General features: G+C 40.8%; 1 protein-coding gene across 1 annotated transcript in view; it reads right to left on the bottom strand.

Annotated features, from left to right (window-relative positions):
• The window catches only part of LOC125459484 (hatching enzyme 1.2-like), a 133892-nt gene that overhangs the window by 25844 nt on the left and 81871 nt on the right, over positions 1–26177 (bottom strand). Inside the window, exons 7-8 of the mRNA XM_059651856.1 lie at positions 14614–14695; positions 6635–6762 (exon numbers count right to left, since the gene is read on the bottom strand). Coding sequence (XP_059507839.1) covers positions 6635–6762; positions 14614–14695 — 210 coding nt within the window. The remainder of the gene's footprint in view (positions 1–6634; positions 6763–14613; positions 14696–26177) is intronic.

Here is a 26177-nt window from a genome sequence, read left to right as displayed (position 1 = left end):
CCTTGACCTTCTAAGTGGTAATGGTTCTGGATTTGGAAGGTGATGTCTAAGGAATCTTAGGGAATTTCAGTAGTGAATTTTGTAGGTGGTATACATTGCTGCAACTGAGCATCGGTGGTGTAGGGAGTGGATGTTTTTTGATGAGATGCCAATCAAGCAGGTTACTTTGTCCCGGATGCTGTCAAGCTTCTGAAAGGTGGAGTTGTACCCATCCAGACAATTGGAGAGTATTCCATCACATTCCTTATCTGTGACTCGTAGATGGTGGACAGGCTCTGGGGAGTCGGGAGGTGAGTTAGTCACTGGAGGATTCCCAGCTCTGGTTTACTGTTGTAGCCATTGTGTTTATATGGCTAGTTCAGTTCAGTTTCTAGTTGTTCATAATCCCAGCGATGTTGATGGGGGATTCAGTGATGGCAACACCACTGAATGTCAAGGGATTATGGTTAGATTTTGTCTTGTTGAAAATGGCCATTGCCTGGCATTTGCGTAGTCCAAATGTCACTTGCCACTTTTCCAGATCTTGCTATATTTGGACATGGACTGCTTCAGTAACTGAGAAATTGCAAATGATGCTGAACATTCAGCAATCACTAGTGAATGTCCCCGCTTATGACAGACGGAAGGTCATTAATGAAGCAGCTGAAGATGGATGGACCTAGGACACTTCCCTGAGGAACTCCTATAGAGATGTCTTGCAGCTGAGTTGGCTGACCTCCAACAAACACAACCAAATTCCAATGCACTTGGTATGATTCCAATCAACAGAGAGCTGTCCCTTTTAATCGAACTGGTTCCAGTTTTGCTTGAGATCCTTGATGCCACACTCAGTCAAAAGCAGCTTTAATATTAAAGGCTGTCACTCTCACTTCACCTCTGGAATTCAGCGCTTTTGACCATGTTTGAACCAACGAGGTCAGGAGCTGAGTGGCCCTGGCAAAGCCCAAACAAGGTGCCACTGACTAGGTTATCGCCAAGCAGGTGCTGCTTGGTCACACAGTTGATGACACATTCCCTCACTTTTTTGATAATCAAGAGTAGTCTGATGGGGTAGGAATTGGCCAGAATTGATATTTCCTGCTTTTTAAGTACAGGACATACCTGGGCAATTTTCCACCTTACTGGGCAGATGTCAATGTTATAGCTGTACTAAAATACATTGGCTAGGGGCCAAGGAGTTTTCCATATGAACTTTAGGCTCTAAATGCAAGATTTTACTTTTTGCATTTTATGTAGGTTTCTCATCAAACAGGCAGCTGAATTGACAGCCTGTCTGCATGTTGGTTGGATAAGCATCCATTAGAAGGACACATCAGAGCAAAGCGAAGATAGTCAGCAGAGAGAAAGATCACAGTTAGGGTATGGTGGTACTGGAGAGGCATTGCAATGATCTGATTAGTTGTGTGTGGTGATCAAGTGACCAAGAGGTCATTTTAACATCTCGCCAGATCGGTGAAGGTTAATGTACATTAGACAATGATTGTTTACTGTAATGGACCTTTTAATAATACATAAAGGCGCAAATCAAGGAGCTTCTGTTTAGCCATTATGAAAAATTTGTGTGCTGACAAGTTCAAGATGAACTGACAAAAAGCTGTCATTACTTCACCCCGAATTCACTGTGTTCTTTGGAAACAGAAACTTTATCCAGAAACATTTTAAGTCCTTAAAGTCTAAGAACTTAGTCTCAACGTCCTATCTATGAGGCTTCTCTGCAAAATGAAAGAAAAACTATCTGGAGTTCTAATGGGAATTTGTTTGAATTGGATGAGTTTTATGAGTGGACAGAGTAAACATTGAGGAGCATTAAGGTGGAGAGCTGTTGTAGGTTGCAACGGGACATTGACAGGATGCAGAGCTGGGCAAAGAAGTGGCAGATGGAATTCAACCCAGAAAAGTTGAAGTGATTCATTTTGGAAGGTCAAAATTAAATGCAGAATACAGGGACAATGGCAGGATTCTCGCCAGTGCGGAGGAACAGAGGGATCTTGGGTTCCACGTCCATAGATCCCTCAAAGTTGCAACCCAAGTTGATAGGCTTTCATTGGCAGGGGTATTGAGTTTAAGTGCTGTGAGGTTATGATGCAGCTCTATAAAACTCTGGTTAAACCACACTTGGAACATGGTGTTCAGTTCTGGTCACCTCATTGCAGGAAAGATGTGGAAGCTTTAGAGGGGGTGCAGAGGAGATTTACCAGGATGCTGCCTGGACTGGAGGGCAGGTCTTATGAGGAAATGTTGAGGGAGCTATGGCTTTTTTCATTGGAGCGAAGAAGATGAGAGGTGATTTAACAGAGGTTTACAAGATGATGAGAGACACAGATAGAATGGATAGTCAGAGACCTTTTCCCAGAGCAGAAATGATTATTACAAGGGGGCATAATTTTAAGGTGACTGAAGGAAGACATAGGGGAGATATCAGAGGTAGGCTGTTCACACAGAGAGTGGGGCAGGTGGAATGCGCTGCCCGCAGCTGTAGTGGAGTCAGATACTTTAGAGACTTTTAAACTACTCTTGGATAGGCACATGGAGGATAGTAAAATGTAGGGTATGCAGGGTAAATTGATCTTAGTAGGATAATAGGTCAGCACAACATCATGGGCCAAAGGTCCTGTACTGTGCCGTTCTGTTCTATGTTCCATGAGTTAGCTTTCTTTTTAGAAAGATCAGGTATTGTTTTATGCCGGAGGAGAAAAATCCATGGCTTGGAAAGCTAATATGTTCAGTTTATAGAACTGGTGGTTGCTGTTAGCCATATAAAACAGTTTCTCCTAGAGTTAGAATCATAGAATCCCTCCAGTACAAACAGAGGCCATTCAGCCCATCAAGTCACCACCAATCATCCAAACAGCAATCCACTCCATCCTGCATTTACCATGGTTAATCAACCTAGCTTACAGATCCCTCTGCCAATACACCTAACCGGCACATCTTTGGACTGTGGGAGGAAACTGGAGCATCCGGCAGAAACCCATACAGGCACAGGAAGAACATGTAAACTCAACACAGACAGTCACCTAAGGCTGGAATTGCTGTGCGGTTCAAAAAAGATAGCTCAAACAAGTTAGGAGATAGATTCCCTCAGTGTGAGGAATTTATGTTGAAAGTTCGGATTTGTAGTGTTTGATTCAAACCTGAAGATGTTATTCAAATTTCAAAAAGTCTAACACAGAGATTGCTGGAGAAACTCAGCAGGTGGAGGAGCAGTGGTGGGAAGAAAGCAGACTTAATGTTTCAGTTCTGATGAAGAATCACTGGATTTGAAATGTTACCTCTGTTTTCTTCCCAAGGTTGCTGCCAAACAAGCTAAGTTCCTCCAGCAATTTTGTTTTGCTTCAGATCTCCAGCATCTGCAGTTCTTTGTTTTATTTATTTGAGAAAGTCTCAAGCTTATTCATGTGACTATTTTAAAAAGTCTAGCAAATTCTTACTAAGGTCACATTAAGAGAAACAATCAGGATAAACCTGAGTTGTGATGCAGAAGCAAACTTTCTCTGTTGGTTGAAAACTGTTAAGTTATGGTGTTGGGATAGATGAGTTTGTATTTTTGCTGTGTGTTTTGAAATCTTTCAGATTGTGCTAATTGCAAATAGCTTATACAGTCATAGAGTCATATAGGACAGAAACAGACCCTTCGGTCCAACCAGTCAAAGCCAACAATAATCCCAAACCAAACTAGTTCTACCTGCCTGCCACTTAAGACAAGCATGTTAAATGCCTCCTTAACCACCTTATCTATCTTTGACTCAAATTTCCAAGACTTATGTATCTAATCCCCGAGTCTCTATTCAACAGCAGAGCCACAGTGCTATTTTTAATTGTATAACTTTTTGTTTTTCAAACATGTAATATCTCATATCTATCCAAATTAAACTCCATCTGCCATTCTTCAGCTCATTGACCCAATTGTTCACAATCTCTATGCAATCTTGAATGACCTTCTTTCCTGCCCAATACACCACCAATCTTGGTGTCATCCACAGACTTATTAACCATGTCTTGTATAATCTCATCTAAATCATTTATGCGATTGACAAATGAAAGTGGACTCAGCACCAGTCCCTGTGGAAAAACAACCCATCATCATCATTCACTTCTCTCCTGTTGTTAAACTAATTATGTATCCAACTGGCAAACTCACTCTGAATCCGACGTAATCTAGCTTTACTAATTAGTTTACCATATGGAAATTTGTCAAACGATTTATTAAAGTCCAAGTAAACAATGTCTATCACTCTGCCCTCATCAATCTTCTTAGTTACTTCCTCAAAAAACTCAACCAAGTTTGTGAGACACAATTTCCCTTGCACACAACCATGCTGACTATGCATAATCATTTCTTGCCTCTCCAAATGCATAGAAATCCTATATTTCAGAATCACTCCCAACAACCTATCCATCATTTAAGTCAGGCTCACAGGCTATAGTTCCCAAGGTTCTCCTTATATCCCTTCTTAAACAAAAGCACAACATTAGCCACTTCGCAGTCACCTGGCACGTTACCCATAGTTATAGACGATACAAATATTTCTGCAAGGTGTCCCACAATTTCCTCCCTAATCTCCGACAAAGTGGTTGAAAACTGTTAAGTTATGGTGTTGGGATAGATGAGTTTGTTTTTTACTGTGTGTTTTGAAATCTTCATTACCATAAATTATTTTTGCACCCTTTTCAGGACACTTAGTCATGGTTTTGAATCCACTGACACAAAAGAGGAGCAGGGTTATACAGGCCTTGTAGTTAAGGAGGTTATATGTGAAATATTGGTTTTAGCATTTTTGATAATGGATAAATCATCAGGCCCATTTGAAATGCATGCTGAGAATACAAAATAATACAAGGGGGGAAATAATGGAGGCATGGAATATCATTTTTCAATCTCCAGGCAATTGTGTGTGTTGCCTGAGAAGTGGAGAACTTCTAACATTGTACTATTGTTTACAAGGGATGAAAAGACAGACAAAGTAATTGTAAATCAGCCAATTGTACTTTGGGAGTGATAAATTTATTGAAAAATATTCCAAGGGACAGTATAAATCATCATTAAGAAAGGAACAGACTCATCAAGGACAGTAGACATGGATATGTTCAAAAGTGATCAAAGCTGATTAAATTGCTTGATTTTTCTTATCAATCAAGAGTTCAACCAATGAGAATAGCATGTTAAATGTAGTCTGTGTAGATCTTAACAAGGTTCCACTTGGCATACTGGCCAAAAATGTAAGCTTGCATGTGATTCAAGGACAAGCAGAAAGTTGGATCTACAAGTGACCCATTGGTATAATACAAAAGATAATGCTCGAATGGTGTTTTTGTGACTGAAACAGTATTTCTAGCAGACTACATAGGTATCAATTCTAGATCCTTTGATTTTCATGGTATATCTCAATCATTTGAAATTAAAAGTGAAAGGCACAATTGAGATTAATTTAACTGAGTTACAAAGGATTCTAAGTGACTTGGAAGGACCTATTTCCATTGCTTTGTAACAATGGGGCACAGATTTATAATAATTGACAGGTTTGGATTGGCATTGAGGAGATTTGTTTTTCAGCCAGAGAATTGTGGGTGTCTGAAATACATTGCTTGGAAAAGTAGCAGAGACAGAAAATCTAATCATATTTTACAAAAAAGGGTAACGGACATATAATGCAGTGATCAACTAGAGTTCAGAGCTACGAAGTGAGATCAGTTTGGAAACTATTTTTTGGCAGGCAATAGTCCAAATAATCTCCTCCTCTCCAAATAACCTCCTCCTGTGCAACACAATTTTGTACTTCTATTCTGAACTTATAGATTCATCGGGTTATAAGGCACAGAAACAGACCCTTTGGTTTAAATCATCCGTGCTGACCAGATATCCTAAATTAATTTTGTCCCATTTGCCAATGTTTGGCTCATATCCCTCTAAACCCTTCCTATTCATTTACCCCTCCAGATGCCTTTAAATGTTGTAATTGTACCAGCCTCCACCACATTCTCTGGCAGCTCACTCCGAAGAAGTTACCCCAGAGATATATAACAACTTGGATATATAATATCAAATGTAATACAAGCCAGAAAAGCTGTGCTACAGTGAACTATTAGAGTTGTCTAAGAAACCTCATTAGCTTGACGAGAAAATGAAGTTGATTATAATATCATTTTATAATACATTGAACCAATTGTGCTGAGTTACAGCAATTTTTTTTAATTATCAGAATGTGGACAACACTGACATTTATTATCCAAGATTTGATACAACTGAGTGTCTTGATATGCCAGTTCAGAGGTTATTTAAAAGTAAGTCAGTGTGGCACCATATTCATGCTCAGACTAGGACTAGCAACAGCAATTGTTCTTTTTTGACAAACTATCAGTTTCATGGTTACTCTTACCAAACTTTTAGAATTTACAGTTTTTCAACCTAATTCAAATTTTCAAGCCACCTTTGAGACATTAGAGTTCTTGCTCTCTGAATTATTAATCCAGGCGTCTAACTGTTCAATATAATCACTTCATTATTGTGGTACTTCTAAGATTCTAAAGTGATATGCTGCTGGAAACAGTTATTTTTTGGTGCAAAGTCTTCTGAAATCAACAAGTATTAAAGGGCATTACTTTTTGAAAAATACATTTATATTTTTACACTTACTGCAATTATACAGTCTGTTTATCTTTATAATATCTAATTCAGACAGTCCTCTTATTTGTCCAATCGGTACCGTTCGATTTGGTTTGGGCAGAATGGTGGGAAAACCATGACCTTTCGAAAAAACATACCTGTTTAGAAAAATGAAAAATTTAGGTTTTTTTTAAAAGAAATGTTGCTGCTTTCCCATATGAAGTGTTAGAAAACAAAAACAATATTACAAATAAAGCTTTGTTCATTTGCATTCAAGAACTGATAATCAGTAATGTCTACTCCCTCTCACCAAGCATCGACAAAGAAAATGTCTAAATAAATCAAATATGAAATGAAAAGTTGCTAGCCAACTGTCCATGAGATGCCACTGTGTCATTCAATGTCTTTTTCAAATTCAGGCAAGCTATCTAACCAACTGCACTGACAAAGGATGATAGTGCCGCCATTGCCAATTGGGTATAAGTCTAGAACCAGTGTTTGGTCAAATGAAATAGACTTTGCTGTTACAGTGCATGTAGAGTAGTTAGTTAGTTTTCCCCTGAATTCTTCAGGTCCAAACACTTCTGCCCATTAGGCTGCAAATAAATATCACTTGATAATTGGGGTCCTAGGATATCTGTAACCTGAACGAACAGGGCAACTAATTATGTATCTCCTTAACTGGAAGACAGGAGATTTCAAATCCAAGCAGAGAAAATCTGAGAAGAACAGATAAATGAAAGTGGGTGAATTTAATGCAAAACTAGGTACAGATAAACTGTAAAGATATTGATTTGCAGTCCAATAGCCAGTTACTGGAATCTCTGGAATTCTTTATCAGGTAGTAATGCCACTGTGTAATTTGTAGCAGGTCCAAAGGAAATGTAGCCAAGGAGGTTGATCTTTCATTCTGGGCTGGAACATTCTCTGGGAGGCAGGCCAGGTAGCTCCAAATGAGAGCTCAGCTGCCCTGGCACAGTGTAGAAGATTTATAACAAAAAAAATTAAAATAAAAACAGCCCTCACCTCTCAAGTTACCTGCCTCCTACATACTCTTTACCAAGGCTAAACATGTCACATCATCCCTGCAATGCCACTCTATGTCAAACTATCCATTCCCATGCCCCCTGTATACTCCATGCCACTTAATGTCCTTGAATACTTTTGAGGCAAGGTAACAAGAAATTGACTAGTAAGTGATTCCAATGGATTAAGCACAGAAGTGGAGCTGAGTCTAGAGTCATAACAACCATGATCTTACCAAATTTTACAGCAAGTTTAAAGGGCCAAATGTCCACTATGTTCCTAATTCATATGTTCCTATATGTGGCCGACTGCTTGGTGACAAAGGAGGATCTCTGATGCCATGGGCCCTTTCTCTTCTTAGAAATGTCCAACTGTTAGGTGAGCACTTGTACAATAAAAGCTACTTAGCTACCAGGAATATCATTGAACAGGATACTAAGACCCTGAAGCTGAAGTCAAGGCATATATAATAAAACAAAGAACTACGGGTGCTGAAGATCTGAAACAAAAACAGAAATTGCTGGAAAAACTCTGAACCTTTGGCAACATCTGTGGGGAGAAAACATAATTAACATTTCAAATCCAGTAACTCTTCATCAGAACATTCTAATGAAGGTACATATATTTGACTGGGGAAGGAGTGCCCTGTACCACTAGGTTGAGAAGGGATCCATTTTGGGGTGACCTGTTATAATCTTCACAATATGGCAATGACAGAGCACCAACTGTCACCATGAGCAATTGTGACAGAGGGTAAATCACAGAAATCATGTGGAGGTGAAAATAAGGAGCGTACAGGAATGAGCTGAGAAGGATAAAACAGCATTAGGAAGCAAAGGCGAAGGAAAAGCAAAGAAACAACAACAGCACTGGAGGATTTAAATAGATGGCCAATTGAAATAGGTCTTGAAAGAGACTCTGGAGCACTTCTGTCATGTGATTACCTTATAGAACTTCAACTCTATTTAAAAATTCATCATCTCCACTCAATCCTTTCAACCATATGACTACAAGAATATTAATTTCTTCTGCATGAAGATCACAATAGAAATGCCACTAATTAAACCGCTGCCAATTACCCTAACATAGAAACACAAACAAATATTAAATGATTCACTCTGGTTTTGAGCCTTAGGGGTCAACCTGTTGTAGGTGCTCTTGTTTACTCAGGAATTTTCACAAAATGTATACCTAAGGAGCAGCAGATCACGAGATAAATGGCTGCTGAAACTCTGAAAGAGACACCTCAAATGTTCTTCTGTGATTTCTACAAAGGGACTTATGGTCACGATAGCCTGCCTCAGCCTGAATCATTTCAGCATGGGCAGATGAGCAAGATTCTTAACATTGGACTGGATAGGTTTCAGGTTCTGCATTAAACTATGGACTTCACTTCCTCATAATTCATGTTCAGAAGACAACACTTGCAGTAATCCTTCTATCCTACATGACAATTTTCCACTCCTGCTTCGTGCCTCCAATTGTGACAATCCCACTTCTAATCTAACCTCTATGAGGTTATCTCAGAGAGTCATATCAAAACCAGAAATTACACTACTCGCCATAACGGACCAGACAGTATAAAGTCCAAGCAGAGTAGAATAACATAGTTTCATTGGAGGATCCACTGATGATGTCACCTAGCATGTTGACGAAACGTCTAAATGAGAACAAAACAGCTCGGCGAGCAAGTCAACAACCTTACCCACAACCCAAGCTATACATCTTTGCAAAAACTTTAAACGTTGTGATAGGGTTCCTGACTGGTTTCTAGCAAAGGCATCTTTTTCATCATAAGTACCATGCACACCATCACAACAGAGTGTTTCTTCTACAAAGGATTTAATTTGTCAATTTAGACTGATCTTTTTCTAAGTATTTAATGGTAGGGTTGTGGCAATGTCACCAGTCTAGTAATTTAAAAATCCACAACACCAGGTTAACTTTATGGTGATGTGGAGTTTGAATCTAACCATGACAGATGCTGAAATTTGTCAGTTAAAAAGATAATATAATGGTAACCACTGTCAATTGTCATAAAAACTCATCTAGTTCACTAATATTCCTTAGTGAAGGAAATGTACTTTCCTTGCCTGTTCTGGCTACATTTGACTCCAGACCTACACTTAATTCATGACACATCCAGCCTCTAAAAATTCTCCCTAGATAGTTAAGGATGGGCAATAAATGCTGGCACAGCCAGCAATGCCCAAATCCCATGAATGAATATATTTTTGAAAAGAAACTTCAACCCTAATTTACAACATTAGAAATTCATAAACAAGCTGCATAATTAATTCAGAGATAGTAGGAACTGCAGATGCTGGAGAATCTGAGATAACAAGGTGTAGAGCTAGATGAACACTGCAGGCCAAGCAGCATCAGAGGAGCAGGAAGGCTGACCTTTTGGGCCTTGACCCTTCTTCAGAAAATGAATAAAAACCCCCCTGTGAAAGAGACAAACACATCTCAAATGCAACAATAATATGACTGCACTTAAATGGTTAAGAACCTGATTTTGACATTGTACGCTGAGATACACAATGCTGCGACTAAATAATCAAATGCCTCAATAAACTATTTCTATTTACACAGTCCAGGAAAGTCCTCCAGAAGTACAATGATGCTTCAATTGTTCATGCTGCGGGGACACAGCAAGTTATTTTATCTTTGATAATCACTTAAGAATGGGTTTATTTATCATTGCTAGAATGATTCTTGAAATGGATATTCAATCGCTTTCATTAAAACATTGCTACGTGGATCCTGCTAGTTTATGTCAGACACAAAAGGAAGAGGCATGACTGATATAATCTTTGCAGACAAAGAAAAGCTGGCTTGTATTGAATTAACAGCCACATTTCCCATTCATGATCTACTTTCAACTGAAGTTCATGGAACAATAGTGAAAACTCTGTGAGGACTAATTTTCTAGTTTCCCGTTTGGTTTGAAACTAACTAACTTGATAATATTTACTCAGACAAAAGTTTAAAACTTGGTTCTGTGAAAAATCAGCTGCCAATTCATGGCACATCATTGTATTCATTGTATTACATTCACTGATTTCATTATAATAGTCAAACAATCCCATAATACTTTAAGAAAGAAAGATTGGGACAATTCAACCTTCTTCCCTAGTATAAATGATGGATACTTCATCAATGACCCTCCCTCTATCATGAGATCAGAAGAGTGGGGGTTCTCTGATGATTGAAAAATGTTCAGGACCATTTGCAACTCCTCAGGTAATGACCATCACCAAAAAGAGAAAATCTAATAATTTCCCCTTAATATTCAACAATAATAGTACCACTGAATATACTGCTATCAAAACCCAGGAGATTACCATTGCCAACAAATAGAACTGGGCTAGTTATATAAATACTGTTGCTACAAGACCAATTCAGAGGCTAGGAATTCTGGGGTGAGTAACTCACCTCCTGACTTCCCAAAGCCTGTCCACCCCACAAATTCAAGGTAATAACCATCTCCAAAAAGAGACAATTTAACCACTGCCCCTTGACATTCAATGCTGTTACCATCACTGAATCCCCCACTATCAACATCCTGGAAGGAACTGAAGGCATTGTTGCTAAATTTGCAGATGACACAAAGATAGGTGGAGGGACAGGTAGATTTAAGGAAACAGGGAGGCTGCAGAAGGATAGACTAAGAGATTGGACAAAGAAGTGGTAGATGGAATACAATGTGTCACGTTATGCACTTTGGCAGGAAGAATAGAGGCATAGACTATTTTATAAATGGGGAAAGGCTCAGTAATCTGAAGCGCTAAAGAACTTTGAAGTCCTAGTTCAGGGTCATTTTAAGGTTAATATGCAGGTTCAGTTGGCAGTTTGGATGGCAAACGCAATGTTATCATTCATTTCTAGAATACCAGAGCAGAGATGAGCTACTGAAGCTGCATAAGGCTCTGTGAGACTGCATTTGGAATATTGTCAGCAGTCTTGAGCACCGTATCTAAGAAAGGATGTGCTAGCATTGGAGCGAGTCCAGAGGAGGTTTACAAGAGTAATCCTGGGAATGAAAGGCTTATCAAATGAGGAATGGTTGAAAACTCTGGGTCTGTACTTAATTCAGTTTATAAGGATGAAGGGCATCTCACTGAAATTTACCTAATACTGAGAGACCTGGATAGAGTGGATATGGTGAAAATATTTCCATTAGTAGGACGGATTAAGACCTGAGTACAAAGCCTGAGAGTGAAAGCGTGGCCCTTTAGAACTGAGATGAGGAGGAATTTCTTCAACCATTGAACTCATGGCTACAAAAGGCTCTGGAGGTCAAGTTATTGAGTGTATTTAAGATGGAGGTAGATCAATTCTTGATTTGCATGGGGAACATAGGTTATGAGGAGAAGACAGGCAAATGGACTTGAGAAACATATATCAGCAACAATCAAATGGAAAAGCAGACTTGATGGGTTGAATAGCCTAATTCTGCTCCTATGTCTGTGGTCTTATAGTCTCCTAAAATATCTCCATCCTTTTTTGAATAATTTTGTTACATTTGCAATTCTCCAATCCCCTTGGACTTTACCAGAATCAAAGGATTCTTGAAACATCATTACCAATGCATCCGCTAGGTCTTCTATTGCCATTAAAGGAAACACATGCAACCCATCAGGTCTATGAATCAGCTTTAGCCCCATTCATTTCTCCAGGACTTTTCTTTTATGTAATCCTGCACCACAGTAAAACTTTAAACATACACTTCTAGGATCATAATAGATGCCTCTGATGAAATAGATACTGTAGAATCAAAAATTAATAAGAGATGAATACACCCAAGTGTGTGCTGTCTGTTTTAAAGGTATGGAAAAAATGACACGGAAGAGGTGAAAAACAAGCTATTTGGTTGTGAGACTGTTAAAACCTCTTGTTAATTTGGAAGGCGTTAATGTTGTTTATGTAATTAATTTCTGTGACAAAAATACAATACTCAAATTTACTTAAAGCAAAACAAATTGTGTTGAAAAATTAAGCATCTTCAAAAATTTGTTAGAATTTGGGTTTGCTAAAGAAGTATTAACAGCTGATATTTTGACTCATATTATTTTATGGAACATGGTCTTGCGAAGAAGCTCAGACATTCATCTCAATTTGCCATAACATCCCATGAGACATCCCCTACACTCAGCTTTCACAAAAACCTTCGTTGGAGTCCCTAAGAAATATGACTTTGATGGGGTGACACTTAATTTCCTATCCCGTGTATATTTCTGATATGTATATGATACTTTCCTATATTGCACCCCAGTTGCATGTAAGAATTTCCTTGCATATCTTATGGGGTCCATCTGTGTTCAAATCCACCATTGAAGCTGAATACACAATATCCTGGTTCAGAAATCGGCTAGGAGTTTCTCTGCCATTGCCTTCTGTAAACATATCTCCGCTGGTCAATATTCACGTTGGGATTCCCATAGTAGCATGCACTTTGCAACTGGCCCTATCATCAATCTTTTAAATAGGGCCTGAACCATTTGTTCACCATGCAAGTTTAATGCTGAAATAGGGCACATCAAAGCCATCCCATGGGATAGTGACTACCCGACTCATTTCTCACCGCATATTGCGCAAATTCATGAATGGCTCTAAGACTGTTCCGTTTGGTCCTGAAAAGCTCTGAGTCTACTCAATTTACCCTAGAAGGGTAAGACATCTCAGAAATTTTAGCAACACGTGAAACTAGCTGTTTCACGTTGTTATAACAAGATCTGGAGCTGGATGAACACAGCAGGCCAAGCAGCATCAGAGGAGCAGGAAAGCTGACATTTCGGGCCTGGACCCTTCATCAGAAATTCTCTGATGCTGCTTGGCCTGCTGTGTTCATCAAGCTCTACACATTGTTATCTCAGATTCTCCAGCATCTGCAGTTCCTACTATCTCTATTTCACGTTGTTACTGTGCAGCAACAACACAAATGGTGTCCACTACTAAGATGAAGCTACAGCCAAGTCAAAAGAATTCTCTCCAATATATAAATGTATAACGTGGTCTATGAATTTCAGTGCTGGTGTCATGCCAAGTATATGGATTATAAGTTGTAAAGACTGATGGAATGTATCATCTACCATATTTCTTTCACTGTTTGCAACAAGCCATATCCAACCAGAGGGCGATTGCAAACTTGTGACACAGTGTCTAACACAAGGAGTGACTGCACATGGACAGCATTTGTTGCATAGTCCTGACCATGTGATAGACTATGCTGCAATCAATTTAGATTGTCATTTGGTCTGACAGTGTGGCATGCTTGTGTATATTGGAAGCTACACATATTAATGCACAGCGCCCCGTTATTTGTAAACAAGAAGAACATGTACCTTTCGCAATTCAACAAAGTTGATGACTACCATTCGCTGGGTCATTTCATAGACAATGCCTCCATCAAACAGTGTCAACCTACCTGGTTTAAAATTCAAACTAAGCTTGTCAATTCACTGCCAGTCGTCATTAACTGGTATATTCGCCATTATAATGGTTCCACCAATCAGAGGCCATTCACCAACAAATCTGCGCTCACCTCTCAAAAAGTATAGATGTTGTTTTTTCCCTTATATTGACAATCTTCCAAATTGTTTTGATTAATCAAATTCAGGTTCTGTACTATCAAATGACTAAAGTATTGCTATGTAGTTCCTTCTTCTATTATGGTTCCCTTTTCAACTCATACTTACCTAATAAATCCTGAAAGTATAAATTAACAAATATAGCCTGACCGATTTTTGGGAGAAATATCATAAATTATAGTCGGGAATTTTGTTAGAACTTTGTCTGCTCAGCTGCTGGAATTTCAGAGAACCCAATTCTGCAAACTACAAAATCTTGCTCACACTGGCTACATTTTCAATAAAATCATTGTGACATGTGGGGAGAAGTTTAGCAAAAATATCTGACCTATGCCTTGTACTAATTTTGTTTGTTAACCATTACAAAATTACAGTTAAGCTGGTACTTACCTTCCATAATGCATAATTGATCCATAATCATATGGTGCTCCCAAGTTGTTAGACGGTTTTATTTTAAAATTGCCATAACTACCTGTAAAAATAATACTAAATTAAATTGAAATAAGCTTATTTATACAGTTGGAAAGTATCAAAAGATTACTGTATATGAAATTATCATCTTTTCAAAACATTCTTCCAGGAACATGACTGCTACCACTAATTCATTTGTCAATTAAAGGCTGCAATTCCATTTATAACACAATAGAGGTGCTTGCGCTGGGTTGCTGAACTGCCCCAAAATTTCTGTCTGATTTCATTGTTATTCAAAGCAATGTCTTTGAGCAGGGAGACAATCTGGTTATCAGTTCCATATTAGATGGACCTCTTCAGTGAAGTGCACAGATTGACAAGTATGTTTATTCTTCTTCTGCAGTTCTCTACCTGAAGGCAGATCTGACTCACAGCATCATGGGTTGGGCAAGGAGGCAGATCGGTATCCACCCCAGACGGAACAATGATTAAATGCCATGCCATTGGGAACAATCTGATTCATACTAGCCATCTCCCAGAGTCCATGGCTCTATGGCAATGTGCACTTTTACATGTTGCTTTAGTGCTGGAGTGATGAATAGTGAAAGCAGAGGCTCCAATTTTCAGTATGGCTAGCCTGGAATCTCTTCCACTCTTACCACCTGGCATTGGTGTATGTTAGAAGAACTTACTGACACTCAACTTATTTGACAATAGACAATAGGTGCTGGAGTAGGCCATTCAGCCCTTCGAGCCAGCACCACCATTCATTATGATCATGGCTGATCATCCACAATCGGTTTCCTGTTCCTGCCTTATCCCATAACCCTTGATTCCACTATCTTTAAGAGCTCTATCTATCTCTTTCTTGAAAGTATCCAGAGAGTTTGCCTCCTGGGGCAGAGCATTCCATATATCCACCACTCAACTTCACACCATTCAACCTGATCGACCCAAAAGACATTCACCTCCGTGGTTATATGTTTGTGATTGACTTGTGGTCGTAATATCGTCAGCACATCCCTGTAGTTGAAGAAGGATGTGACAGCTGTAGATCCTGACAGTCAGTTTCCTGACTGGAGACTGCTAAACCCTATGCTGACCGCATGCCAATGAAGTGCCCTCTCGATTCCGGCAAAAGAAATCTGTTGGAAGTGCAGAGACAGACAGGGGAATGTTTCACAGACATGCACTAAGCCATGCTGTCTTGGAGGCAAAGTTGGAGGAGTTGGTCCAGGTTTTGAGTACTATCATGGCTTCGATAGGAAAGCACTTGGCTTCCTCCATGAAAAGTTTGGCAACAACTATTGGAAGCTAGGTCCAGCAGAAGGCAGACCAGCATTGTATCACTCTGGCTCTGTCCAGCTGCGACTAAAGGAGAGATTTGTACCAGGTGCCCGTCTCTGTCTGCAGTCAGGGAAGTGCTTTCATTCTCCAACAGGGAGGGACAGCGCCAATAAGATGCTCCGAGGGTTTCTTCATAGGATACTTACAATGTGCCTTGTTGTAACTCCACTGATCTACCAGTGATTGTTTCAGACCCAGGGGGTGAGGCCGAACAGTGCGTACCTGAATATGTGCTGTGGAGACTTAGGCCTTTAGACCTTGGACCACGGAAGCATGACAGTCAAGGTAAGCTCACACAATGGGTACTGCTCTCAACCACTGATCTATCCCATTCCAATTTTTCAATCTTGCATCACCTAATGGTTCACCTTGGTGTGCCTACAACATTTGAGCTGGAGCAGTGGTTGAGAGCAATACTCATTGCATGAAATTACCTTGGCTTCGATGCTCTGGTGGTCCAAAGCCTAATGGCCTGGGGCTCATGGCCTGGCATCTCCCCAGTGCTGGTTCAATGAAAAATGCAGGAGGGAATGCCAGGAGGAGCGTGAGGCATATCTAAAAATAATGTGTCACCCTGGTGAAGCTACCAAACAGGACTACTTGCATACCAAACAGCATAAGCAGCAAGTGATAGACAGAGCTAAGTGATCCCATAACCAATAAATCAGATCTAGGTTCTGCAGTCCTGCCACATCCAGTCGTGAATGGTGGTAGACAACTAAACAACTCATCAGATGAGGAGACTCCACAAATATACCCATCTTCAATGATGGAAAAGGCTAACACATCAGTGCAAAAGATAAGGCTGAAGAATTCGCACCAATCTTCATCCGGAAGTGTCATATGGATGATCCATCTCAGTCTCCCCTAGTGGTCCTCAACAGCTCGGAAACTCGTCTACAGCCAGTTCAATTCAGTCTAGGCAATATCAAGAAATGGTTGGAGACACTGAATACTGCAAAGACCATGGGGCCTGACAACATTCTTGCAATAATCATGAAGACTTATGCTCCAGACCTTGCCATTCCCCTAGCCAAGCTGTTCCAGTACAGATACAACACTGGTATCAAGCCGACAATGCAGAAAATCACCCAGATGTTTTATGTGCAAAAGCAGAACAAATCCAAGCCAGCCAATTACTGCCCCAATGGTCTACCCTTGGTCATCAGTAAAATGATGGAAGGTGTCATCAAAAGTGTCATCAAGTAGCACCCACTCAGCAATAACTTACATAGTGACACTCAGTGTGGGTTCCGCAAGGGCTACTCAGCACCTGTCCTCATTACTAGTTCGAATATGGACAAAAGAGTGACAGCCCTTAACATCAAGGCTGCATTTGACCAAGTGTGGCATTAGGAAGCCCTAGAAAAACCGGAATTAATGAGTATCAGGGGGCAAACTCTCCACTGGCTGGAGTTATCCAGGCACATAAGAAGATAGTCGTGGTTGCTGCAGGTCAGTCATCTCAGCTCCAGGACATCTTTGCAGGATTTCCTAAGGGTAGTGTTCTAGGATCAACCATCTTCAGCTGCTTCATCAATGTTTTTCCCTCCATCATAAGGTCAGAAGTGGGGATATTGACAATTTGTTGCACGTTGTTCAGCACCATTTGTGACTCCTCAGACACTGATGCAGTCCATGTCCAAATCTGGACAATATCCAGACTTGGGCTGACAAGTGGCAAGTAACATTTGTACATACAAATGGAAGGCAGTGACCATCTATAATAAGAGACAATATAACCACAGCCCTTGATACTCAACTAATCCTAACCCTAACCATCACTGAATTCCTGATTATCAGCATCTTAGGGGTTATCATTGACCAGAAACTCAACTGGACTCACCACACAAACACAATGACTACGAGAGCAGTCAGAAGCTAGGAATACCGTGGCGAATAATTGACCTCCTGACTCCACAAAACCTGTCACCATCTACAAGCACAAATAAGGAGTGTGATGAAATATTCCCTGCTTGCATGGGTGAGTGCAGCTCCAACAACACTCAAGAATTTAACACCATCACGGACAAAGTAGACTATTCGATTGGCACTATCTCCACAAGGATCCTCTCGCTCCACCACCAATGCTCATTAGCTGTAGTGTATATTATCTACAAGATGCACTGCAGAAATTCATCAAAGATCCTTGAACAGAAACTTACAACCCCATGACCACTTCCGTCTAGAAGGACAAGGGCAGCAGATACAAGGGAATATCACTATCTGAAAGTTCTTCTCCAAGCCACTCATCAGCTTGACTTGGAAAAACATTGATGTTCCTTCATTGTTGCTGGGTTAAAATCCTGTAATTTCCTCCCTTAGGGCATTTTGGGCTTATCTACAGTGAGATGGACTGCAGTGGTTCAAGAAGGCAGTACACCACCACCTTCTCAAGGGCAACAAGGTATGGACAATAAATTTTGGCCCGCTCTGTGATTCCCATGTCCTATGAGTGAATTTTTTTTAAAAAAATCAACTCTTCTGAACAAGACACTGGTGACCTCTTGATACATTCATGCATGCATGAATCTTTAAGGTTCTCCTTCCCTTCTGAACATATCTTATCAATAGAGAGCCTTAGACTTAGCGTCAGCCTCACTCTGGTCTATATAACCAATTGTGAAACATTGTAGTCTTAAGCTTTATTCCAGCTAACCTTTCTTATGGATGCAGCCACGTTCACGGACCTTTGGACAGTGATCCATGGGAAGTGGAGGCATTAGCCATACTACCTCCCTTAATCACCTTTGACCTCTGTCCATCACTTTTGACCCTTAATGTTCCCTGGTGACACCTAATCTTTAGCCCAGCCCCAATAACTCTTGGCCAAATATCATCCACCCTAGAACTTTTCTCTCCTGTCATCACTGGTTAGCCCCTTGTCAGACTGCCCTCTCTTGCCCTCCACCCCCTTCCATCATCCTCCCCTCATCCTACATCATCATTGGTCTTCCCTCAGTTACAGTTAAGTATCAGCACATCACAACTTCCTTGTATAACCCTTGATCTCCCTCCAATTATATTCACCTACCATGTGTAAACATTGACCTTCCCTATATAGTTTACCTTATAGAACCTAGAACATTACAGCACAGTACAGGCCCTTCGGCCCTCGATGTTGTGCCGACCTGTCATACCGATCTGAAGCCCAGCTTCCTGTGATCACTTCCTTAACATTCTTCCTCTGTCCTCAATGTAACTTCTAAGAGCTTCCACCTACTTCCTTCAGTAAGCCTTGCCCCATTATATCACACCTGCCATTCAATCTCAGTCATCAATGCCTCTTCTCCTGTGGTTCAATGATTTCTCCCATTCAAGAAAAAGCAGCTCTTCCTCAATCCAAACCCAACAGGAAGACAACTACACATGGTGCACATGAATATTAAGTGGTTATGAATCAATTCTCATTTTGTTAAAATATCCATTTGTGGGGTATGATCAGTATTTATTGCCTGTCCCTGGATGATCTTGTGAAGATGGTGGTGAGCCACCTTCTCGAACTGCTGCAGTCTACATGCTGTGGGTTGACCCACAATGCCATTCAGCAAGGAATTCCAGGATTTTGACACAGCAACAGTGAAGGAACAGCATAAATTTCCAAGTCAGGATGGTGAGTGGCTTGGAGGGAAACTGAACGTGATGGTATTCCCATATATTTGCTGCCCTTGACCTTCTAAGTAGAAGTAATCATGGGTTGGAAGCTGCTGTGGATCTTAGGTAAATTTGTGCAGTGCATCTTGTCGATAGTACCCACTGCTTCTACTGAGCATCGGTGGTCCAGGCAGTGGATAGTTGTGGATGTAGAGCCAATCAAGTGGGCTACTTTGTCTTGTATGGTGTCAAGTTTCTTGAGTTTTGTTAGAACTGTACTCACCCAGGCAAGTGAGGAATATTCCATCATACTCTTGACTTGTGACTTGTAGATGTGGACAGGCTTTGGGGAATCAGGAGGTGAGTTACTCATAGCAGTATTCTTAGCCACTGGCTACTTTTGTAGCCAATGTATTTATACAACTAGTAAAGTTTCTGGTCAAAATTAATCTCCAGGATGTTGATAACTGAGGATTCATTTATGATATACCATTGCATTTCAAGTGCCTAGTTAGATTATTACTTATTTGTGATGATCATAGCCTGGCATTTGTGTGGCATGAACGTTATTTTCCACTTGTCAACCCAAGCCTGGATATTGTCCAGATCTTGCTGCATGTGAACATGGACTGTATCAGTATCTGAGGATTCGTGAATGGTGCTGAACATTATGCAATCGTCAGTGAACATCCTCACTTCTGAACTTATGATGGAGGGAAGGTCATTGCTAAGCAGCTGAAGACGGTTGAGCCGAGGACAGTACACTGAGGAACTGCTGTAGAGATGTCCTGAGATTTGCTGATAATTTATTTCTAAAGGTGCACTGAATTTTGAAATTGTTGTTTTAATGAGTATTCATGATATGCTGATATATTATGTCAATCCATTCTCAAACCACTGCAATTTAATACTCACTTCCACCTTACCATTGGAAAGTTGTTGTTTTGTCTCCCATTCAAATAAACACATCAAGAGGTACGCAGAGAAAGCAGGAATATGGCATTGAGATAGAAGGTCAACCACAAGCATATTTAATAGTGAAGCAGGTTCAAAGGGATGAATGGCCTATCCCTGTTCCTAGTTTCTAATTAACCATCCATTTCCACCTCACTTCTTATTCCTGCACTTCACAACACTTCCCCACTAGGGTGGAAACATATTGTACAACTAGTTCTGGTGGCATGGCATAAGTGCTGCAACAGTTTCTTCCATTTCAACCATTGTGAAAATAAAGATGGAGAGTTGCCTAGTTTGACACTTAAGCATCCTCTCAAAGAACACTAGTTCATTTTGGTCTCAAGAGGCAAATAGGTACCAGCACCAAGTACACAATATGCGGGCCCAGAATGCAACTAGAGAACCAAAAGGCTGCTAAATGTCATGAATGGCCTAAATATTTCTGGCTAGAGAATTGCCTGTTTCGACTGCGCTCTTCAACTTATAAGTAGTGCATGATTCCTTTAAATATGGCTGGGAAGTGGGTATTCATGTTGATTAGCGTCATGTTGTGCTGAATGTGAGAGGGGGAAGTGGATCTCATCAGCAGCAACATCACAAAGATGGCATAGCCAAAAGATAGAAATATGATCCAAATTTACTCGGGGAGGTGGGGGGTGGTGGTTCTGGGGTTAAGGGGTTGTTGGGTCTCAGACTACAGTATGTCAGGGGCAACCAGCTTGGTTGACTTTTCCCATGGTTATTTATCAAGCCATTCAGTGGATCATGGATGGGCATTCTGTCCCCACTAGGGGGCAGGTTCCAGCTTTGAGAGCAGTTGACTAATCAAACTAGTAAAGCCTTCTTTGATAGCACCTTCCAAACTTACAAGCTGCATCATCAAAAGAACAAGGGCAGCAGATGAACAGGAGAACCATTCCCCTCCAAGTCACACACTGTCTTAATTTAGAATTATATTGCTGTGCCTTCATTGTTGTCAAAATTCTGAAACGCCCTAATTGCACTGTCAATGTACCTATACACGTGGACTGAAGAAATTTAAGAATTCAGCTCACTATCACCTTCTTAAAGGCAACTGGAGATGGCAACAGATGTTGGCCTGGCCAGCTACACCCAGATCCCATGAAATAATAATTTTAAAAAACTGTTTTGTCTCCAAATCAGCATTAGGAGCAGTGACCAGCTCTGGGATTACAGTCAGAGGAACCATAAAGTTCGAGATCTTGTCCAGGCCAAGCCCTGCTGAGCAGGGTGGGAACTGAGGTTTTCAGAGCTGGCTGAAGGACAAATGCAGGACATGGCATCCACAAAGAAGACACCCTACACTTGCCCAACTTGTCAAGTATTGCCAGATTAGAGATTGACAATAATTAATTTAATTTGTAAATGATGCCTTCTCAAAGGCAAGTGGCAGCAAGGCGAAGATAGCTATTAATGTAAATAACTGACCAGTTGCACATATATACTGACATAGTAAGAATGGAGAATACAGCATGGGCTTTCCACAGTTCTGAACTGCACACAGATAGCAACTCATATCAAGCACAATGTTTGTAAATTGTGAGGCTGTCCATCAATATGCAGCTAATGTGCAACAAAATGATTTATATAACTTTGTGCCATTCTCAGGGAGCTGTCAAGATACATTCTTTCTTTGAATGCCATTCTTTCTTCAGCTCTTGCAGATGTCTTATAAACATTAGAAATGGCTGTAAGGAAACAAAGGATAATCACTCAAACATGGCTAAAGACACTGGAAAGGAACCGATGAGATTAGCCCAACAATAGTGCAATGAGAATTGTGTGATTAGTAAATGTGTCCTTTAGGAATTGATTAACATGCCTTATGTCTACTTCAGGTTCTAGACCTGCATTTCAGCCAAAACTTCTAGAATGGTTATAGTGTACTGAACATTCCACAGTATTGTGTAGCTGTAATAAGTGGCACAGTAGGAATATTAAGGCACTCACAAGCCAGAGTCCATGGGTGAATCTCCTGAACAGGAAGCTAGAGCTTGAGGACTGGATTAATGTCTCACTGCTGTTTATGGTATCCAGAGGCCTCAATGTGAGTGAGCAGGCAGCGCTTGTAATGGATGACGTGTGGGAAAGCCATTAGAAAATACCAGGAAGTGGTATATTTGTTCAAAGAAGTCTATTGAGAATCCTTGAGGTATTGACAAGGGTTTTTGCTGCCTTGGATGTCAGGGTTACTGTAATAGTTGCATAGTCCTGTTGGTTCCTGTTATCAGTGGACTCACGTAACAACCACATCAAATGGCCACTCTCATTGTCATCTCCCTGATCCTAAGAACAAATCAGTACCATAACCAACACTTCACCTGTTGCACAGCAACCAGTTCATCCCCTCTACCCCTCTTCCTCCTAATCAACAGTTAACTATAAAAGAGCTAAATTGTAAACAACATTGAATGACACCGTAAAGCCTGAAAAGGTGGCAATACCTTTTATGCAATTCAATTATTGAAATTGAACAATATAATGCTGTGTCACACTCTCATGCATGCCCTGTGCATTTGCAAAGCTTTACTCTTTCTGCTGCTGTCTCCTCATAGCTCAAGCCTAGTGGATTCAGCAGGGGTGCAGCCAAGCTGCTCAGATCCCTGGCCCAAAAGCAAAATTCTGCAAATGCTGGAAATCTGAAATTGGGCAGGCGGTGGGGGAAAAATAGACAATGTGACTCTAATGTACTGAGTAGAACCAAAGTTTACATTTGTTGAGTATGTTTATTCGTATATCAAATTATATAATGATGAAATGAGAAATGGTGCTAGATATATAGTTGGCTGCACAGAACATTTAAGTTGCAAAGGGAGGCTGGAGAGGCTGGGACCTTTATCACTGCCGCAGAGGAGGTTGAGAGGCAGCTTGATGGAAGGTTATAAAATAATGAGAAGTATAGATTGAGTTAATGGTAGTTGTCTTTTCCCTAGGATGGGAATTTCAAGAGTAGGGGGCACATTTTTAAGGTGACAGGAGAGAGATTTAAAAAAGACATGAGGGGCAAATTTTTTTAAATTTCACTGATGGAATGATCTTCTGCAGAAATCCATGCACTTATCCAAATGTCTTTTAAATGTTGTAAATGTACTGACATTCACCACTTCTGCAGGAAGATCATTCCATACGTGAAATGTAAAAAAATGGATATGGGTCAGGAGCAGGCAGGTGCGACTAATTTAGTTTGGAGTTATGTTCGGCATGGACTGGTTGAACTGAAGGGTCTGTTTCCGTGCTTTATGACTCTACCTGTAAAAGAAATGTACAAACATAGAAAAAAGCTGCAGGATTAGGCCATTCAGCCCTTAATGTCTGCTCTGCCATTCAATATGATTATGGCTGATCATTCAACTCAGCATCCACTTTCTCTTCTGTATCCCTTGATTCCTTTAGCCCTAGGAACTATATACAAAGAACAAAGAAACTTACAGCACATGAACAGGCCCTTCGGCCCTCCAAGCCTGCGCCGATCGAGATCCTTTGTCTAACCAGTCATCTACTTTCTAAGGGTCTGTGTCCATTTGCTCCCTGCCCATCCACGTACCTGTCCAGAGATATCTTAAAAGACGCTAACGTGTCTGTGTCTACCACCTCCGCTGGCAACGCGTTCCAGGCACCCACCACCGTCTGCGTAAAGAACTTTCCACGCATATCTCCCTTAAACTTTCTTCCTCTCACTTTGAACTCATGACCCCTAGTAATTGAGTCCCCCACTCTGGGAAAAAGCTTCTTGCTATCCACCTTGTCTATACCCCTCATGATTTGGCAGACCTCAATCAGGTCCCCCCTCAATCTCCATCTTTCTAATGAAAATAATCCTAATCTATTCAACCTCTCTTCATAGCTAGCACCCTCCATACCAGGCAACATCCTGTGAACCTCCTCTGCACCTCTCCAAAGCATCCACATCCTTTTGCTAATGTGGCCACCAGAACTGTACACAGTACTCTAAATGTGGCCGAACCAAAGTCTTATGCAACTGTAACATGACCTGCCAACTCTTGTACTCAATACCCCGTCCAGTGAAGGAAAGCATGCCGTATGCCTTCTTGACCGCCCTATTGACCTGCATTGCCACCTTCAGGGAACAATGGACCTGAACACCCAGATGTCTCTGTTCATCAATTTTCCCTGGGACTTTTCCATTTACTGTATAGTTCGCCCTTGAATGAGATCTTCCAAAATGCATCACCTCGCATTTGCCCGGATTGAACTCCATCTGCCATTTGTCTGCCCAACTCTCCAATTATTCTATATTCTGCTCTAATCTCTGACAGTCACCTTCACTACCTGCCACTCTACCACTCTTAATGTCATCTGCAAACTTGTTGATCAGACCACCTACACCTTTCTCCAAATGATTTACGTATATCACAAACAACAGTGGTCCCAGCACAGATCTCTGTGGAACACCACTTAGTCACAGGTCTCCAATTTGAGAAACTCCCTTCTACTACTACTCTGTGTCCCCTGTTGCTTAGCCAGTTTTTTATCCATCTAGCTAGCACACCCTGGACCCCATGTGACTTCACTTTCTCCATCAGCCTATCACGGGGAACTTCATCAAACACCTTACTGAAGTCCATGTATATGACATCTACAGACTTTCCCTCATCAATCAACTTTGTCAAGTCCTCAAAGAATCCTATTAAGTTGGTAAAGACATGACCTTCTCTGCACAAAACCATGTTGCCTATCACTGATAAGCCCATTTTCTTCCAAATGGGAATAGATCCTATCACTCAGTATCTTCTCCAGTAACTTCCCAACCACTGATGTCATGCTCACCGGTCGATAATTACCTGGATTATCCTTGCTACCCTTCTTAAACAAGGGGACAACATTAGCAAGTCTCCAGTCCTCCGGGACCTCACCTGTGTCTAAGGATGCTGCAAAGATATCTGTTAAGGCCCCTCCCATCTTTGTCCATGAGTATTGTAAAACGTACGGAATTGTGGTCGCTATTTCCAAAGTAGTCCCCTACTGTAATTTCAACCACCTGGCCGGGTTCATTCTCTTTAAAAGCCTCCACATATCAAATGTGGATTTACCTTCAAACAGTTTCTCCCAATCTACATTCCTCAGATCCTGCCAAATCTTGGTATAGTTGGCCTTCCCCCAGTTTAGAACTCTTCCTTTGGGACCACTCCCATCTTTGTCTCTCTCGCTTCCCTCAATAGCCTGGGATAGATCCCATCAGGACCAGGAGACTTGTCCACCTTGTCTTTTAGGATACCCAACACTTCCTCCTTCCTTATGTCAACTTGACCTAGAGTAAGCAAACATCTATCCCTAACCTCAACATCTGTCATGTCCCTCTCCTTGGTGAATACCGATGCAAAGTATTCGTTAAGAATGTCAGCCATTTTCTCTGAATCAGCGCATAACTTTCCTTCTTTGTCCTTCAGTGGGCCAATCCTTTCTCTAGTTACCCTCTTGCTCTTTATATATGAATAAAAGGCTTTGGGATTTACCTTAACCCTGTTTGCCAGCAATATCTCATGTCCTCTCTCAGCCCTCTTAATCCCTCATTTCAGATTCACTCTACATTCCCCATATTCTTCCAAAGTTTCGTCTGTCTTCAGTCGCCTAGACCTCATGTATGCTTCCTTTTTCCTCTTGGC

The sequence above is a fragment of the Stegostoma tigrinum genome, chromosome 17, assembly GCF_030684315.1.
Source record: "Stegostoma tigrinum isolate sSteTig4 chromosome 17, sSteTig4.hap1, whole genome shotgun sequence".
NCBI classification, from domain to species: domain Eukaryota; kingdom Metazoa; phylum Chordata; class Chondrichthyes; order Orectolobiformes; family Stegostomatidae; genus Stegostoma; species Stegostoma tigrinum.
Note: the sequence above shows the minus strand (reverse complement) of the source record. Positions and strands in the feature narration are given on the sequence as shown.